At 40.7% G+C, this 16,966-nt stretch overlaps 4 protein-coding genes across 12 annotated transcripts; 1 reads left to right on the top strand and 3 right to left on the bottom strand.

The window, feature by feature from the left end:
* Positions 1-1,415: 1,415 nt before the first annotated feature.
* On the bottom strand, positions 1,416-8,540 carry LOC108608083 (striatin). Of its 8 annotated transcripts, none has more exons than XM_017999282.2 (6): positions 8,485-8,540; positions 6,889-7,521; positions 4,299-4,755; positions 4,016-4,234; positions 3,715-3,771; positions 1,416-3,519 (listed from the first exon to the last, which is right to left on the bottom strand). In XM_017999282.2, the coding sequence occupies exons 2-6, from the start codon at positions 7,291-7,293 to the stop codon at positions 2,408-2,410; spliced, it is 2,250 nt and encodes a 749-aa protein (XP_017854771.1). In that variant the 5' UTR covers positions 7,294-7,521; positions 8,485-8,540; the 3' UTR covers positions 1,416-2,407. The 8 variants fall into 8 exon arrangements, with proteins under 8 accessions (XP_017854771.1, XP_017854772.1, XP_017854770.1 ...); XM_017999283.2 differs by lacking the exon at positions 8,485-8,540 and adding an exon at positions 8,157-8,350; XM_017999281.2 differs by lacking the exon at positions 8,485-8,540 and adding an exon at positions 8,024-8,099.
* Positions 8,541-8,733: 193 nt separating this feature from the next.
* Positions 8,734-9,219, bottom strand: LOC108608084 (barrier-to-autointegration factor). Its single transcript, XM_017999287.2, has 2 exons — positions 9,109-9,219; positions 8,734-9,046 (listed from the first exon to the last, which is right to left on the bottom strand). The coding sequence occupies exons 1-2, from the start codon at positions 9,217-9,219 to the stop codon at positions 8,900-8,902; spliced, it is 258 nt and encodes an 85-aa protein (XP_017854776.2). The 3' UTR covers positions 8,734-8,899.
* Positions 9,220-10,065: 846 nt separating this feature from the next.
* Positions 10,066-11,716, top strand: LOC108604101 (pancreatic lipase-related protein 2). Its single transcript, XM_017993425.1, has 4 exons — positions 10,066-10,133; positions 10,524-10,686; positions 10,772-11,409; positions 11,466-11,716. The coding sequence occupies exons 1-4, from the start codon at positions 10,094-10,096 to the stop codon at positions 11,714-11,716; spliced, it is 1,092 nt and encodes a 363-aa protein (XP_017848914.1). The 5' UTR covers positions 10,066-10,093.
* Positions 11,717-11,902: 186 nt separating this feature from the next.
* LOC108594491 (annulin) lies at positions 11,903-16,903 on the bottom strand. Of its 2 annotated transcripts, none has more exons than XM_017979684.1 (4): positions 16,768-16,903; positions 12,877-14,384; positions 12,348-12,818; positions 11,903-12,292 (listed from the first exon to the last, which is right to left on the bottom strand). In XM_017979684.1, exons 1-4 carry the CDS (start codon positions 16,886-16,888, stop codon positions 12,068-12,070), a joined length of 2,325 nt encoding a protein of 774 aa, XP_017835173.1. In that variant the 5' UTR covers positions 16,889-16,903; the 3' UTR covers positions 11,903-12,067. The 2 variants fall into 2 exon arrangements, with proteins under 2 accessions (XP_017835173.1, XP_017835174.1); XM_017979685.1 differs by lacking the exon at positions 16,768-16,903 and adding an exon at positions 15,638-15,871.
* Positions 16,904-16,966: the final 63 nt, after the last annotated feature.

The raw sequence follows: 16,966 nt of genomic DNA, 5'->3' as shown, positions 1-16,966 counted from the left end.
ATATATCTGCATGCACTATTATAACATTTGTATTGGTTTTAAAAAAGTAAAAGGCATAAAGTGTTTATTTAGCATATGGAATGCGTGTAGCTGTTGATTTGTTATGGCAGTGGACTGTTAAATGGTACGCGGTAATAATTGTAAACCATTTTTTGTGCGACTTTTATACTTGTATATCATTTGGCCCTCGAAATAAATTGTAATTAAAAAAAGCTGCCAGCAGCTAGAAACTTTACTCAAAAATAAATCTAAGCCACAAAGCTGCGTGGGTATCGATGCTTTCTTGGTGATGATTCGATGCTTTTTTTAAATGTGGTTCGCAAAACTAGAACCAGCTAGTTTGCATTGATTTGAATTTGTTATTGGTGTTATTATTAGAAATTGTTGGTAAACAAAGATAAAGGCCAAATATTGACGTTACTGTTTTATCATTTTGTCAAACTTTATTAAAAATAAAAAATACACAGTAATAAAAAATCAAAAAATGTACAATTAAAATTAAAAATCAATAGATTTATGTATAAATGTTGTGTATGCATATATATTTGTTATGTATATATGCGCATCACTCTGCTAACTATGTTGTATTTGTGTGTATTATTTATAAATGATATCGCATTTCTCATTTGTAACAACTAAAGTACAAATTAAAATACAAATAATTAATATATATATATTTGTATAATTAGTAGAGGATGTTTTGCTAGAGAATCGTTTTCCAATATTTTCTTTATCAATTGTTTTTTTTTTCGAATATCAACATGGGTTGCTTTTGTCAGCGTTTCTTCATTTTCCTTTTAAGGGTACAATAATTTGTTTGTTGCAATAATTAATGTAATACTATTACTAATATTGAGTTGCTCGGCATTCACTTCCACTTTTTTTTCACTTTCAACGTATATTTGATTACAGTTTTATGAATCGTTAAGCGATTCTATGTGGTACATACATATATTTATTTGTAGTTTAATATATGTATATTCAACTACAAGTTTTTACGAAATCTTCTTTCTTTACTGCATTTCCATTAATTTGTTTTCATTATATTTTAATACTAGTCATAAATTAAATAAATAGCTTAGCGTACAGTTAGATCAGCTGGTACTGATGTATGTATATAGCTCTGAGGCCCAAGCAGACAATAAAAGGTTGAAGCAATTAATTAATTTTTTCTTTTACTTTGCACTTAGTGTTAATAAAGTTCTCTGGTGATTTCTCATATATGTATGTATTTATATATATATGTATATTTTTTAACTAATTATGTTCCACTGCTAATTGAAATAATAAATAAGCAACGCTAAGATTAATTTACAACTTGCACGCTTCTTGGTATTTTCGGCACACTGTGCACAAAGAGAGCAAAGAGTTTGTTCTCTCTTCAGCAGCAGCAAGCCTTAGCTATTAATGAGTGAGTGTGTGTGTGTGGATGAGAGAAGAGTTGTTTTTTTTTTTTTGCAGTTAGTTATACATATATATATATGCCACTTAAGACTATAAAAATTTGATCGTCTATATATCATTACGTTAATGTTGTTGTGTTTTGTTAGATGTCTCAAGAAATGCAAATTTCTTGTCAAACTGTCACAGCGAGCGGCCAATTTGTACAAAGCACTAGTTTTTTTTTTTGTTTTTGTTTGAACAAGACAAGTTTAAGGTATATATAATACGTTCAAATATACAATATGTATATATTATGTATATAGGCATATAAAATGTACAGAAAATGTAGCAACAATTGGCAAACGATCGCTGTGCAGTTAACGTTATATGTTTAGCTAAATCTATACTGTTATGGATACGCAATCAATCTACGCTGAATATATATTGAACTTACGGCCACAGGGCGCGCATAGAAACAGTTCTCTCTTTTCCTTTTCCAATTGTAAAGCAGCAGACGCTCTTAACTTTACTTAAATCACAGATCAGAGAGCGCGCGTGTGTTAATTGTTGGCCGCAGCTGCAAGAGCTATTCTTATAATGAGTATGGTGTGTTAAGTTTACTCTTAATTTTTAATGTGGTTCTTCAATATGCGTGGCCATCAATGCTTGGCATACAATTTTTGTTTAGATATATTTCCATTGCCGTTACTTTTCAAGTGTTAATTTATTATATGCTCAATTTCTTTTTGAACCCAATATTTCTTTTTTTTTTTTTTTAGCATAGTTTGCCATATTTGTTTGTTGTTGTGGATGTTCACTTGTTCTTGTTGTATGTATAATTAGCTTTTAATGTATAGTTATAATGTATATATTTATATATAGATGTGTGTGTGTTCTTGTTGTTTGTTGCTGTTGTTGCTCTGTATGTGTGTATGTTATTTATATGTATGTATAAGTATATAACTTGAACTCGTAAACACTGCACTTTTAGCTGCTGCGCTTTCAGCTGTCGCCGGTCGCCGCCTTAGACAAAGACTTTGGCAAGGCCATCGGCACCGGCGCTGGCTATATAGGGCTTGGTGGCATGGAAGGCCACATCGAATATGCTCTCATCGAACTTTTTGCGATGCGCTGTTATCTCCTGCACGCAGGTCTTATTGTCCAGATTCCACAGTCGTATGGAGCAATCATGTGAGCCGGACAGCAAGTATAGGCCATGAGCGTCAACGGCTAGCGAGGTCACGGGCTCCAGATGCGCCACCATTGAGTGCACCAGCGTGCCGGATGTATTGTCCCAGAATCGTATATGACGATCCTCGTGCGCTGTTATCGTTATCGGCAGCGTTGGATGCGAGACAACCTTGTTGATATATTTCCCCGTATTGCCGGACATCTCTTGGGCTGCCTCAAGTTTGATCACTTGCTTGCCCGTCTCCGTATCATAGATAATACAATGAGCACTATTATAGGCCACCACAATATGATCCACCTCGTTGCGCACAAAGTCGACGGACGAGGGCCCGCCCTCGGCCTCTGCGGCTGTATAAGTGCGCAGCAGCGGTTCCTTGGTATATGGTGCCCACAGCTTGACTGTGCCATCGGCCGAACACGACACAATATTATTCTGCATTGTGGTCAGACCCCAGACAGCGTCCGTGTGGCCCTCCAGTGTGCCCGAATGCACATTGGGATCATAACAATCGTATGGATCAATGTTGGGCGATGGCAACTGCCAGCATTCAATGTTGCCATCGACACCACCTGAGTAGCACGTCTCACCGCTGGCCGACATGCCCAGACAGAGCACGGGACCGGTGTGAGCACGGAACGTGTATAGTGGCTCCACATCAAGACTAGCGGACTTTTTGGCTTGCACCGTCTTCTGTAGATTCCACAGTTTAAGCGTATGATCCTCCGAGGCGGTTATAAGCACCGGCTCCTCCGGATGGAAAATTAGTGAGCGCACTCCATCGAAATGCGAGCGCAGTGTGTACTTGGCATTCCAGGTTTTGCGATAACCGGCGCCGCCAGCGCTGCCACCGGTGCCGTCCTTGGTGTTTGAGTCGTATGAGCCCTCCGAATCATTGTTAACCGTTAATTGCGCCAGCTCACCCAGACCCAGCGAGCTATCAACCTCTGTTATGAGAATCAATAGAAAAATATTAATAAGTATCTATAAATAATGTAGCGTTGAAAAACTGCAATTAATTCACATTTACGATTAACTAATTAAAATGTGTAAAGCTGGCATCGAAATAAATATTAATGTTGATTATTTGCAGTTTTTCAGCACTTGTAATTAGCACTATTATTATTTTTTAATTTTAGCACCTTCAGCCATTAGATTCATATCGTTCAAGAGATGCTCTCCCACCTCGGCCTCAAGATCTAAGAGTTGAGATTGAGAGCACACGCACAGCAAATGAGCGGAGCGAAAAAAGCGTAAGAAACAGAAGCAACAAGAAAAACGATAAGCAAGAAAGACAGCGATTATGTTAAGCATGCATCTTGTTGGAATAGGCTTAGAGTTTGTTGTGTGGGGGGTAATCAAAATTGCAACTGAATTGAGGCAGGTGGGAGGGCGTGGTGCTTGGGTTGTTACGAGTTTACTAGTTGAGGGCGTTGATTTTACCTTCGCTAAGCATATCCTTGCCGGATTTGGGCCGCTTGGCCATTTTGACATCGTTATCATCATTGTCGGTGGCAACCATTTCCAGATCATCGGATATCTCATCATCGTCGGACATTTCTGTGGGACCAAGGAACTCAAAATTGGCCATCACCGCCGCTTCAGTGTCCAGTATGATGGCATCATTGGATTGTTGCACTTTTTTAGCGGGAGTATGACGGCCTAATGTGAGCAAATTATTCAAATCTTCAACAGGGGGGGGCATGCGGGTTGGACCACAACTTACCATCAGATTCTGAGGCACGTTTATTGCTCTCATTGCCATTGATATTTGGACTTAGATTTTCGCCCCCACTGCTCCCAATGCCGCCATCGTGATCCGCATTGTTATTGAGTCCAAGTATAGAGCGCACACGATTTGATCTCACATCAATAATGTTGTCTGTGTAGCCAATCTCGGCCAAATACTGTCGCAGCATTTGCCTGCCCTGTCGCCACGTGGTGTTCGACACCGAGCTATACGGCACTTCGGAATCCGTCGCCACATCGCCACCCAAGCCGGTCTCCTCACTCGCCGAGGGCTTGAACTCGTTCAGCGCCGGCGGATCGGTGCCATATTTTAATCGATAGAACTTTGCTCGCTCCTGGCGCAGCGCATACTCCAGCATTTTTATGCGTCGCGTTAGATCCGATTTAAGGCTCTCTAGGCACTTGCGCTCGCCCAGCAGCATAGCAATGCGCGCCTAAAAAGTAGAAAAATAAATAATTAGTTGGAATAATCAATCAAGCAATAGATAAAATCAATCAAGCTATTTATAAGAATTCCTTTATGCCATTAACAACAACAAAGACTTTCTCTATTTTATTCCATATTACTCATACATATGTACAAATATTTTTTATTTTATGCGTTTTGCGTTGCAATCCAATTGCTGCAACGAATTGAGGCACATAATTGACGCTTCGCTGCGTTAGCGACGCAGTCAAACGATAAACAATTAAATTCAATTAATTGTAAATAAAGAGTTGCAACAAACGACAAAGTCAGTTAGAGATAAAGAGCAGCACCAACTGAAAATAGTAAGAGTGCTTTCGCTGCTTTTTTAGCAGCGCAAGAAAAGCACTTGAGTTCATTTAGCAGCTGCAGAAGCAATAACAATAAACACCGCTTGGGTGTGGGTGGAGTAAGTAAGGATAGCAGTGCTTAGGCACTCTCCAAAACAAAAGTGGAGCACGCACTACAGCAACAATGAACATAAAGAGAGCGCAGCGCTTGGTAGAGTGAGAGCGAGCGTGCTCTTCTCAATATTTATTATCATTATTTATTTTGTGTTCCAGACTCTGGCACATGCTCTGCATTTCAAATTAACGCTCAATGGCATTTTCATTTTGGCTCAAGCTGCTAATTAAAGCACGCATATTAGAATGCAAAAAAGAAACAGAAAGAACAAAAAACTAAAACGAAAAACGCTTGTAGCTACAAAAGGCACACTTCCATTTGAAATTTTTTGGAATGGGCATGAGAATATGAGCCAAGAGTTTGCGTTTATGTTTACGCCAAACGAATTTCAAATTACCCAACGACATGCAACAGCGATGACGTTGACGCTGACGCGCTGACTGAGCGCTCCAGAGTGTGGGGCATAAAGGAGCGGGGGCCCTGTTTTAGTTTCTAGCTGCTGTGGGGTTTTTTTTGCTTGTATGCGCATTTTATTATTATTTTTATTTATGCATGAACAAATACAAATATTTGTCTAGCTAGCAAACAAAATGGATAACTAAAATTAGCTTTAGTTTGCAAATTTCTACATTTACGACACCCACCTATTAATAAATAAAAACTAATTAACAGCTGCTCAGCTGCTGATGCTGCTGCTGCTAGCGACAGTAATATTTTCTATAATCAATTTTTGCATTTAACAGTCATGTTTGAAGAGGAAGCATTTAGCAGGAAGCCAAGCAGATTTGTACAATGAACCGGGGCCGGCAATGCAAGGACGTTGCCAACGACAGCGACGCGAGCAGCGCTGACACTGACATACAAATCAAAACAACAACAGCAAGAAAACATTACATGTGTGCATGTGCTCATGTATGCAAAAATGGCGTCCATTGTAACTGTGTGTGTGTGTGTTTGTGTTGATTGAGCCGGCAGCAGCTTGGGGCTTGGGGTCTAGGGTGGGGAAATTGTCGCCTGCCCACTCTCTCTCTAGTTTGCCATTGCTCTCTTTGTGGTGTAAAAATACAAACAAGGCGAAACAGGTTCATAATTATTTTGCGCGACAAATGCATATGTACATATGTATGCGATGTGCTTGCTTATCTATGTATATATCTAAATACATATGTATGTACATATGTTCGTATTGGAGCAATGCAGCGTCAGCGTTGCCGCCAACTTGTTTTAGTGCAGCGACGTCGACGTTGACGTTTTGAATGTCACTTGCCGAACGAAGCGTAACGGCATGAAGAGCAAAAAACAGCAATAAATATTTTTAATAGAGATAACGTTTTACTATTGATAGGCGGTGAAAGCATAGATGCATTGGATTTATAATTAAACGCAAAAAAAAATATGTCAAAATAAAAATATATTTAAATTTAGAATTGCGCAATTTATATGCTTCAAATTATTATTATTGTGAATATTTGCACTGCACTCTAACTTAACTTATAAGTTAAACAAACAATATTTATGTCCACTACCGTGGAAATTAATTGAGTCTGCTCATTACGTTGTCTAAGCGGTTGAAACTATTATTTTTAGCAACCTAAGGCTTACATTGTTAAACGGAGCAGAAAGTTGGTTAAGAAACCGTTGCAAAAACCCATTGAAATGGAAAGTGAACTTTTGCCAAAGGACACCACACACTCACCTGCAGCTCAGCCCTGTCCACATCCCACTGTGAGCGCTCCAATTCAAAGCGCGACCATTCATGTTGTATATAGTGCAAGATGCCCGGTATTGTGTATTGAGGCGTTGTCGCCTGCTGATTATTGGGTCCGCCGCCAGGACCGCCCATGCCATTGCCGCCATCATCGCTGCCATTGTTACCACCGCCGCTGCCTCCCATGTTGCCGCTGATTATGCTGCCAACATTAGCGTTTTGACCGCCAGCGCTCAAGCCGCTGATGCTGAGACCACCGCTGCCGACGCCGCCCAAGCTATTGGAGAGCACGCCGCCGCCCACAGCGGAGTTGCCAACGCCAACGCCTAGAACAGCTGCACCGCCGACAGGCTTGTTATTAATGCCAGCGGTGGCTCCTGAATTGGTTCCCATTTGTTGTTGTTGTGGCTGTGGAACGTTCCTGCTGCTCTGCTGCTGCTGCTACTGGCTTTAGAGTTGCCGTTATTAATGTTGTTGGTGTTACTGTGGGGATTATTTGTCGAGCCGTGGCTGAGCTTTTATGCTTTGACACTTGAACAATTGTTTTGGTTTTTAGACTCGATAGCAATTAAAATCGATTATAAGCTATATTTGTGTTGTTGTTGTTGTTGTTGTTCCTTCCTGTTGGTATGGAGAGAGACAAATGAGGTCATTGAATTTAGCAAGAAGTAGAAAGGAACTAGGGAAAAGGATATGGCGACAGTTGTCTCCCCCCACACACAGACACGCACACAAACACACACACACACGGTTGCTCGCTCTCTTTCTTTCTTTAACTCCCTCTCTCTCGCCGCGCGCACTTTACCGGAACCGTAAACCGCCCCGCCGCGTTGCGTTCTATTACTCGCTTTTACGATACAACAACGTCACACAACACATACCACATACACATGCACACACATGTGTGTATACGCACTCTCGTCCCAAACGCACACACTGATTTATATGACAACAACGACGACACTTTTGTAGTTGTGACTTCCACTTGGAATTTACTCACATTAACTATACAATTTTGTTTACTATTTACAAATTTCTCCAAGCGCACCCGACGAGTTTTACTTTTGGTTAGAGACGTTTACGCAAAAACGCAAAGAAAAAACACACACACATAAACACATACACACTGTCAGGCAGGCAGGCAGGCAGACTCATATGCAGACTTTTAACCGAGCTGCGCATAAAATACTGCACTTTCTTGTGTAACTGCAAACCGTTTATATTGCGAGGTATTATATTTAATTTGCGCTATTTACAATTTGTTACTAATATAATTAATGCAAATGTCGTGCATTGCAACTATAAAAAGTCGATTCAGCCGTTGCGATGCACAGAATGTTTGGCCTGGAACTCTGAACAACGGACAATATACATTTTACTCGCTCGCACGACTGTCCTATTGCTTGCCGACAGCGATTTGTGTAATACTATCTCGCTCTATTTATTTCGATATACAAAGAAAAACACACACACACACGTACGCACACAAGTGCAGACTAAATGCCGTACGCATTTTCACTTTATTGCTTTTTTGTTGCAATTGCCATTGTTATTGGCCTTGTACGGCATCTACGCAGCGCTTACTTTGTTTCTTTTTTGGCACTGCTTTAGCTTTAGTTAAGCAATAAATTAGGAAATTTATACGCAGCTGCTACAAATTTCATACACCTTTATTTTTTTAACAAAGTCCGGCAACTTGCATAAAATTATCGAGCTACCTCCATACATAACAATATGCATGTGTATCGAACAGCATTGTCTATCGAATGTAGTGTACTTGTCAAGGCATTTTTTTTAAAACAATTTCAAGAATAACTGTAATTTAGATTTTGACTTTACGTTAAATTACACATGAAGTTTATTAGTGATCTGGCTAATATACATTTTAATGATAGCTTAGTATTACTTTGGGCTTGACATATATTTGAAAGGGTGAAGGGAAATATCATTGTGTACATAAAGCTGTGCAAGGCCTTCCAACAGTTGTCCAGAGAATTGTTTATAGGAATTCCTCGCACCAGTCATGCAAGCAGCTGTAGCAGTCAAGTGCTTGCTTTGAGCTGGCATGGCACACATCTTTCATCCACTCCTTAAACAGTTCCTCATCCTTTTTTAGCACTAGGTATTGGCCCAGAACTGTGTAGGCCTAAAAGACAGCAATAAACGTATAAGCGCTATTGTCGGATGGCGTCATTAATATGTACTTACTTTGTCAAAACCCGCTTCCGACAAGCGTCCACCAAGCGTTTCTCCAATGCCCGATGTTTTGTTTTCAACATCGATGTTTCGGTGCAGTGTGACTGAAAGTGTCTGCATCATTTTCTACATCTGCTGCTGCCACATCTTTAGCTCCCGCGTCCTCGTCTGCTTCTGTACGTGCTGCCGCTGATGATGATATATCATGCGATTCAGATTACAAACCTATTGGCAAACGCAAGAAGAGCGCATCAAACATATAAATTACATATCATAATTTTAGGCCAAATAGCGCGCGCGAATTTTTTTTTTAAATTTTACTCCATCACTTTGTATCACTCTTTGCATTCAGGAAGTTTGGAAAAATGGACAAATTTTGAATCGATCTAAAATGCTTTTTTGTTATATATTTTTTATTAATTGAAACAAAACGCTTTAATTTCTGAATTGAAATTGTTTAGCTATTTTTTTCGATGTTTTAAGCAAGCGTCACTGCCGGAATACAAATTACAATAACAATTTACAGCGAAATGAAGTTGGCAGCACTTCACAGCTCGGCACTAGCATGTATCATCCACAAAAAAACGAGGTTCCTCTGCAGTGTTGCTGACTTGATCGCTTTCACGTCAGATCTAGCTAGATAACCATTTGGCGGTACTTTCAAAATAATATACTGAAATTTTTAATGCAATTAGAATTAAAAGCAGTAATATGCAGATTAAGATAAGAATTATAGATTTTTAGAAACTTTTTGTGCACACTATAAGAAGCTCTTATCGTTTGGTAACGCTTGGCGGTAGTTTACTGTCTAACCCACTTTGTCAACTGCTCCCCCGTTGTGTCTGATAAGCTTTTTTTGCACCGAAGGTTGAAGAACTATATTTTTTTTGGACAAAGCCACCAACAGTCTTGATTGACAGTTGACACCAAGCGGTGGCACTATAAAATACCGTTACATTTGTCCAATCCCAAGCAGTAGGGTATCAGAAAGGAGAAAATGTTGCTTTGGTTCTGCTGTCTCTTAGTTGCTTGGCCAGGTGAGTGTGTATATGACCGACTTACCAGACATTAAGCCCTGGAGCTGATTAATTAAAAAGTACGCGCATCGCTTTTAATTGCTAACGAACCGGTTTGCTGGGCTCTCACAAAGGATTTAATCATTGAGTCAGTACAGAAATTCTTGCCTCAGTTATCGCGCGCCCAGCAAGCGTTCAAGATGCCCACCAATGCGCTTGCCTGCATTTGCAATGTGATTAACCCTTGTCGCAACGAAGTTTCCAATACCTTTGTTGTGGTGCAATGGCTCATCACAGGTTTTGCTGCACTGGCGCAGGTTGTGCGTCCAGTGCTTCTACTATGTAAACTGCTAGACACAATAAGATATAGATAGGGCCAATTAATTAATTCATTTCCCCTTTCTGTTGCAGTTGGCATACGCGCAGAGGTGGCGCTGAATCAAGAGGATTACAATAAGACTTGGCTCTATATGCCCAATGGTGATGGCAAACCCGAGGTGGCTTATTTAGTGGAACCACCGCCAGAGAACCGCATCACTTTGCCGCAACTAATACAATTTGAATACTATGGCAGGTAAGCTACCAAAAGAAAAGACAAAAATTGGAAGCAGCCAAGTTTGATATGCGATTTGTCTAAATTCTTTTCTTACTCCTTGCAGCGCTGCAGCTGAAGACAAGCGTACTTCTAATTTCTGGATAGATGAAAACGATTTTCAGCGTGTGCGTCACAAGCGCGACACTTGGCAGGAAATGGCTGAGAAATTCAATCCCGAACTGGACACAAAAATCCTAGTGCATGGCTGGAAATCGAGCACAATGAGCAACTCCATACAGTCCATACGTGGCGCATACTTAATGCGCGGCCAGGTGAATGTGTTTGCTATTAATTGGCGTGATCAGGCGGATAATATATATTATCTAACGCCCGCACGTTATACGGTACAAGTGGGGCGGGCCGTAGCCAAGTTAATTGATTTACTAGTTGAAGAAAAGGATGCAGATCCAAAGCGCATACATCTTATAGGACACAGTCTAGGCGCACATATAATGGGCTATGCAGGCTCCTATACTAAATATCGCGTGAGTCGCATAACCGGCTTGGATCCAGCTCGTCCAGCCTTTGAGGATTGCATTGGACCCGAGAACCACTTGGACAATACAGATGCTAATTTTGTGGATGTTATACACAGCTGTGCGGGCTATTTGGGCTTTCGCAAGCCCATTGGCATGGTCGACTTCTATCCCAATGGCGGTGGTCCACCTCAGCCAGGTTGCAATGAACTATCGCAGATCTTTAGTAAGTAAGCCAAGCGCACTTAAAATAAGTTAGCACTAACCAATTTTACTTTGCAGCTGGCTGCAGTCATGGGCGCTCTTATGAGTACTTTGCCGAGTCCATTAATAGCGACAAAGGTTTCTATGGCGTGCCTTGCAGCAGTTTGGATGAGCTACGTGGCAAAAACTGCAGCGGCGGCAGAATTCTTATGGGTGATCAAGTGCCCATGGACTCGCGTGGCATTTACTTTGTACGCACTGGAAACAAACCTAGCTTTGCCTTGGGCGTCTACGATATCTGGAATAACAAAGAAGAGGCCAGCAATTGATCTACTATAATTCAACTTAAACTTACTTTTGCTATATATTGCACACAAATAAATAAATAAAGAAGCAAATGACATTTTAAAAGCAAACACTTGGTATTTACTGAATTGAAAGTTAGCGCTCAACTTTTATTAAAATATTAATTAAACTAATTTTTGATTTTTTTTTTAAATATTTTTAAATGTCAGTTTTTTTTTTCCATTTTTAGTCGACAATACTTGTAGTACTTTTAAAAGCCAAACCATTTTAAAAGTGTGTGTACAAAAAAGCTTAAAGTTCTTAAAATTAGACTGGAAAAATATATAAATTTATAAATTCTGGCAAAGAGCACACAGTGAAGCATGCAGTGAAGCTTACGCTATAACATCTGTACGCCGGCGTATAATGTTGCTACTACGATGACTGGCATTGGGCTGCAGTACGTCCTCCGGACGTGGCTCAATCTCGTAGTGCTTATAGCCATCGACATCCTCGAGTTCCTTGGCTGTAAACTTGGCTACCAAAGTGCCGCGTCCGGCGTAAGGCGGCACGTATTTGAAAGTGGCAGCAGCAGTGCCGCCCACAGGAGTTTCGGCAATCTTAAAAAATTATACAATTTGTAATTTGATAAGGCTTAAATTTTTGTGAGTGTACCTTGAATTTCAGCGGTTGCTCTATGCCTGGGCCCTCCACAGTAAAAAGTCCTTTGTGCAGTGGTATGGGCAGCGGATTTACTAGACGCACTATGACATCCACTTCCTTTTGTGCTACCATTGGCACAGCTTCCTCCTGACCGCCAAAATGGAATTTTATGTCTGGCTTGCGCACACGGAAATCATCCTGAGCAATATACTCATAGTCTGTGTCCTTGACCGTGCAGCTGACAGAAATTTGGAAAGCTGCCTGCGAGGATAGCTTCTCGTAGTAATTCTCAAAGCTAACCTCCATGCGAACATGCTCTGTCGACTCCGGCTTCAAGTCCAAGTCAAAGTTCATAATCTTTACCTCCTGGTTGCTGGCGCCGGTGTAGGTGACAGCGTCGCAGTTAAGTTGTCCGCTCGCCTGATGCACGCGCTCCTTGCTCTTGTTGCTTACCTGGAGCACCACTGAGAAACTCTCGCCCACCTGTTTTGAAAGCAAACTTAATGAAAATCGATTACTTATATATAATTATGTAGCTCACCTTGATATCATCCTTAAGCTGCAGTTCGAATTGCACCTCATTGAAATTATCATTGAGATAGTAACGACTGAAAGCATGACGAGATTGCTTCAGAGCCTTCAGCATATAGCTGCGCTCCTCTTCGCTGCGCTCGGCATATTTGTAGCTGTCTGTAATATCCTCACGCTCCCACTTGAGCACAGCCTTGGTGCTAATCAAGTGTCCTATGGCCAAAGTGTCCTTGCGCAGCAGTTTCAAGGGCTGAGCAGGGCCATTGTAACGCCAATAAAGCTTATCCGCATTGACTTCCGAGTAGACAAAGCCGCAGTCGAAGGGCCGTAGGATCTCGCCATGTTTGACCGCCAGCACAGCAGCAGGACCCACGCGATACATATTATCCGAAGCCTCCTGTGGCGTAGCATCCACAACCTGCCAGCCATCATAAGCGCCAAATTGTCCAATGCCCAAATCCGGACGCTGCATCCACAGCTCATTCCACACATGGTAATTCCAAATGGAATCAGTCGTCTCTGCATCCAGTTTGCGATTTTGTGCATCTATAAAAACGTCCACGGTAAGCGAGGCTTGTGTATCATGCGCGGAGGAGTAGCAGGTGATGATTCGGCAAGGTATGCCCAGAGCACGAGCAATGGTGGCCAGAACGCCGCTAAAGTTCCAGCACTGAGCGAACTTAACGGACTTTTGTGTTTTATGAAATTGTTGCAAGATCTCCGGTGAGCCAGTCCACTTGGTGGGTGCAGTGCCACCTGAGAAATCCTCAGTCCAATTGCCCAGCAAGACGCCGTCATCATCCACAGAGTTGACCAAGGCGGAGAGCGCGCGTGCGACACGCACAGGATCGCCACGATAGGCGGGAGGAATGCGTCCCACTGTGCCCAGGAGGCGCAGACTGCACTCCAGCACATGACGCTCAAACTGACCCACTTTCCAGACCGACGGACGCAAGCGATTGTAGCTGCCACGCCAGATTAAAGTCGTATCATGCATCACATACTCCTTGCGCTGCTCGCGATTGGCCAAGTACACTTGATCCTCCATGCACCAAGGATTGAACAGCACAAAGATGGGCAATGGCAGCTGATAGCTCTTGGAGCCCTCACCTTGCAGCTTCGTGTCGATGTCCAGTCGCCATTCGGTTACGGGGCATGTAGCCGGCGGCTTTATCAACACTGTTAGCATATTGGCCTCATGAGTTTCGATGCCGGCACCCCACTCCAGTGCATCGCCGAGATAATCGATGCCATCATGTGGCACCAGCGCATTCAATGTGCCATGGCCTGGACTGGGTTTGGCATCATCTGCTACGCTAAATATAAAACTGATGGCATCCTTACTGGGACTGTACTCGCGGTTGAAATGTATGCGCAGTCTGAAGGGCTCGCCACGTCGCACGATCAGCGCCTCATTGGCGGCGGCAGCATAAAAGTGATTCGTATGGTGCTCCGCATGGTTGTCCTCGAGGCAGAGTTCCACGCGTCTTACGCCCAACACTGCAGCGCTGCCAGCAGCTGTCAAAAAATATAGAAAACACTTTTTAGTTCTAGCGCATGATCTCATTCAGACAGACGCACAGACAAGTTAACTAATCGCCTCTTGCACCATAAACAAATGCTAGATTTTGTTTTGTTTGTGTTAGCGGCGCACAAAAGTTCAATGTCGTGACAATTAATTTCTTATAGTAGGCACTCGGGCGTATGCGTAATTTGCTGCTTTTATAAGCTTTTCGCCCACAGCACTAATCAAAATAACATGGAAAATGTATTAAAACAAAATCCAAGTTATAAATACACTTTAGAAATATTTTAACAATTACAATTTCAAAAAATAAATTAAACTAACAATAAGAAGAAATAAATTATTGAGAAACATTTGACTGAGAGAACTAAACAAATGTAGAATATATGTCTTAATTATATGTAACTAAAAAGTTAAATGAGCCACACAATTTAATGAGCAGCTATAACAATTAAAAAAACAGCTAACAGAGCATTAAAAATTCGTCTATAAAAATCTGCTATGCCTTGCCAATTTTCTAAAATTTATTAAAAGCAACTATAGAAGACACACTTGTTGACAGATAGCTTGAAGTTTCTGTCTTAGATACATATATCTCTTTAATGCGCAATTTTTGAACAAATTTAATATTGGCAAAAAGAGCAAGCTAATTTTTTAATTCTTATGCTGTCCACACAAAAACCAAAATTGAAAACAAAAACATTAAATATACAAATAGTTTAGGAAATGCGCAAGTCTTTTAATTAATCAAATTGCTAAGCAGCAAGCATACTTAAAAAAAATACACACAGCTGTTTTTTAATGCAAAATAAATATTTTTCATTGAATTTTTAAGCTTTGATGTGCTTGATCAATTTATAATTAGGGTCAACAGAGAATTCCATATGGCTGCACCTTTGGCACTTTTAAGGCAAATCGGATTAGAGGCAAAAGCAAAAATTGTTGATGCATTTGATAAAGTATTCAAATATTTGATTTATGGCAAACAGGAAAACAGACAACACAAATGTGTAAATACCACGAAAAAACAAATCACAAAAACGTGTCAAACAACTAAACAGACAAACCAAACAAAAGACGAATGAAGTCATAGTTAAATACACGCGAAAATAATAAGTTATGAATAAAAATAAATAGAATACTCGAAAACTGATTAATTACGCTGCTGCTTGTTGCTAACATGTGCCATATAGGGTCATCATAATTATATATATTTAAATATATATTGTATAGTATGAGCAATTACTTTCAACGTTTGTCACTGGACGAAAGGGATTAAAGGATCTGGGTCTGCTCTGAGGCTGCGGATGCCACCAGCGCTGCAGCCAGCTGGGCGCATAACTGCGATACCATTGGCTCATTATTTAAAGCACTGTCCTTTTCACTAAGTAACAATTTTATAACGTATGTTAATTGCGTTCGCACTTTGTTTTTCTTTGCAATTAGCGCCCACTTCACTGATTTACGACCGCGCGCTATGATGAACTGATCTCGACTGATTTGGAATTTGTAGTTCTGCACAGAGTGTTCAAGTTCAATAGTGTGGGAGCACGCGAGCGCTCTTGCTCTCGCTCTAATGCATACGCACTGTGTTTGCTTTGGCTAGAAGCTCTGCTCTCCGCTCTAAGCGAGCGCGCGTCGCTCTTGCTCTAACACACATACGCACCGTTAGCAATACTTTGACTTGCTCTCTTGCTGGCCTGCGCTCTTCTATAATCTTAGCTTCTTTCCATCTGTCTGTCTTCTCACTTGACTTTGGCTTGTCTTGTCTGTATAGTCATTGATTTCTAAGTAAATTATTACACATAGCGCAACCAATGCAGCCAATTTAATTGTTCTATATTTATGCAAGACCTGAAGCGCTATGTGACCTCATAGCATGCAAATTATTTGTATGTGCTACAAATTTAATATGCTTCACGCTTATCTTTTATCTTTATTGCTCTCTGGAGATACATTAAAAAGATTTTATGTATATTTGATGTAGTTTTAAACAAACGTTGTTTGTGTGTGTGCTATAATATGATTTAATGTTTGTTTAAGCGTTTTAAAATGATAAATTAAATGTTTACAAATTGCACTTCAGCTAAATGCTAAATGCTCAAATTTGTTTTGTGATATATCTGCTTAAGATCAACGCACCGTGCCAGATGTTTAATATTGTGTATAAATAACACAATACACTTTTCCAACAAATTGCGATGAATAATAATACTACAATGAATAGAGTTTTTGTTTAATGTACATTTTACACGCACGCCCACGTTTAAACAACAAAAATTAATGCAAGCGCAAAAAGGCAATATTAGTTTGTAAAATATTGCAGAGTTGTTTACAAATAAAACGTAAGTTTATTTAGCATTATTTGTCACTTACCTGGCGCTGCTAAAAAGTTTGCATTTACATTGCGCATACGCAGCGTCGCTCCATCGGGTTCACTTTTACAACACTCATCATTGCTTACGCATTTTTTGACATACGAGAATTTCTGTCCCATTTCAAAAGGGCCTTAGGTAGGTGTGACCGAACCGGTTTTTCGATAAGCGCGTTCCACAATTAACTGCGTTTTGAATAA

Source organism: Drosophila busckii, chromosome 2L, assembly GCF_011750605.1.
Source record: "Drosophila busckii strain San Diego stock center, stock number 13000-0081.31 chromosome 2L, ASM1175060v1, whole genome shotgun sequence".
In the NCBI taxonomy this organism is placed as follows: Eukaryota; Metazoa; Arthropoda; class Insecta; order Diptera; family Drosophilidae; genus Drosophila; species Drosophila busckii.
Note: the sequence above shows the minus strand (reverse complement) of the source record. Positions and strands in the feature narration are given on the sequence as shown.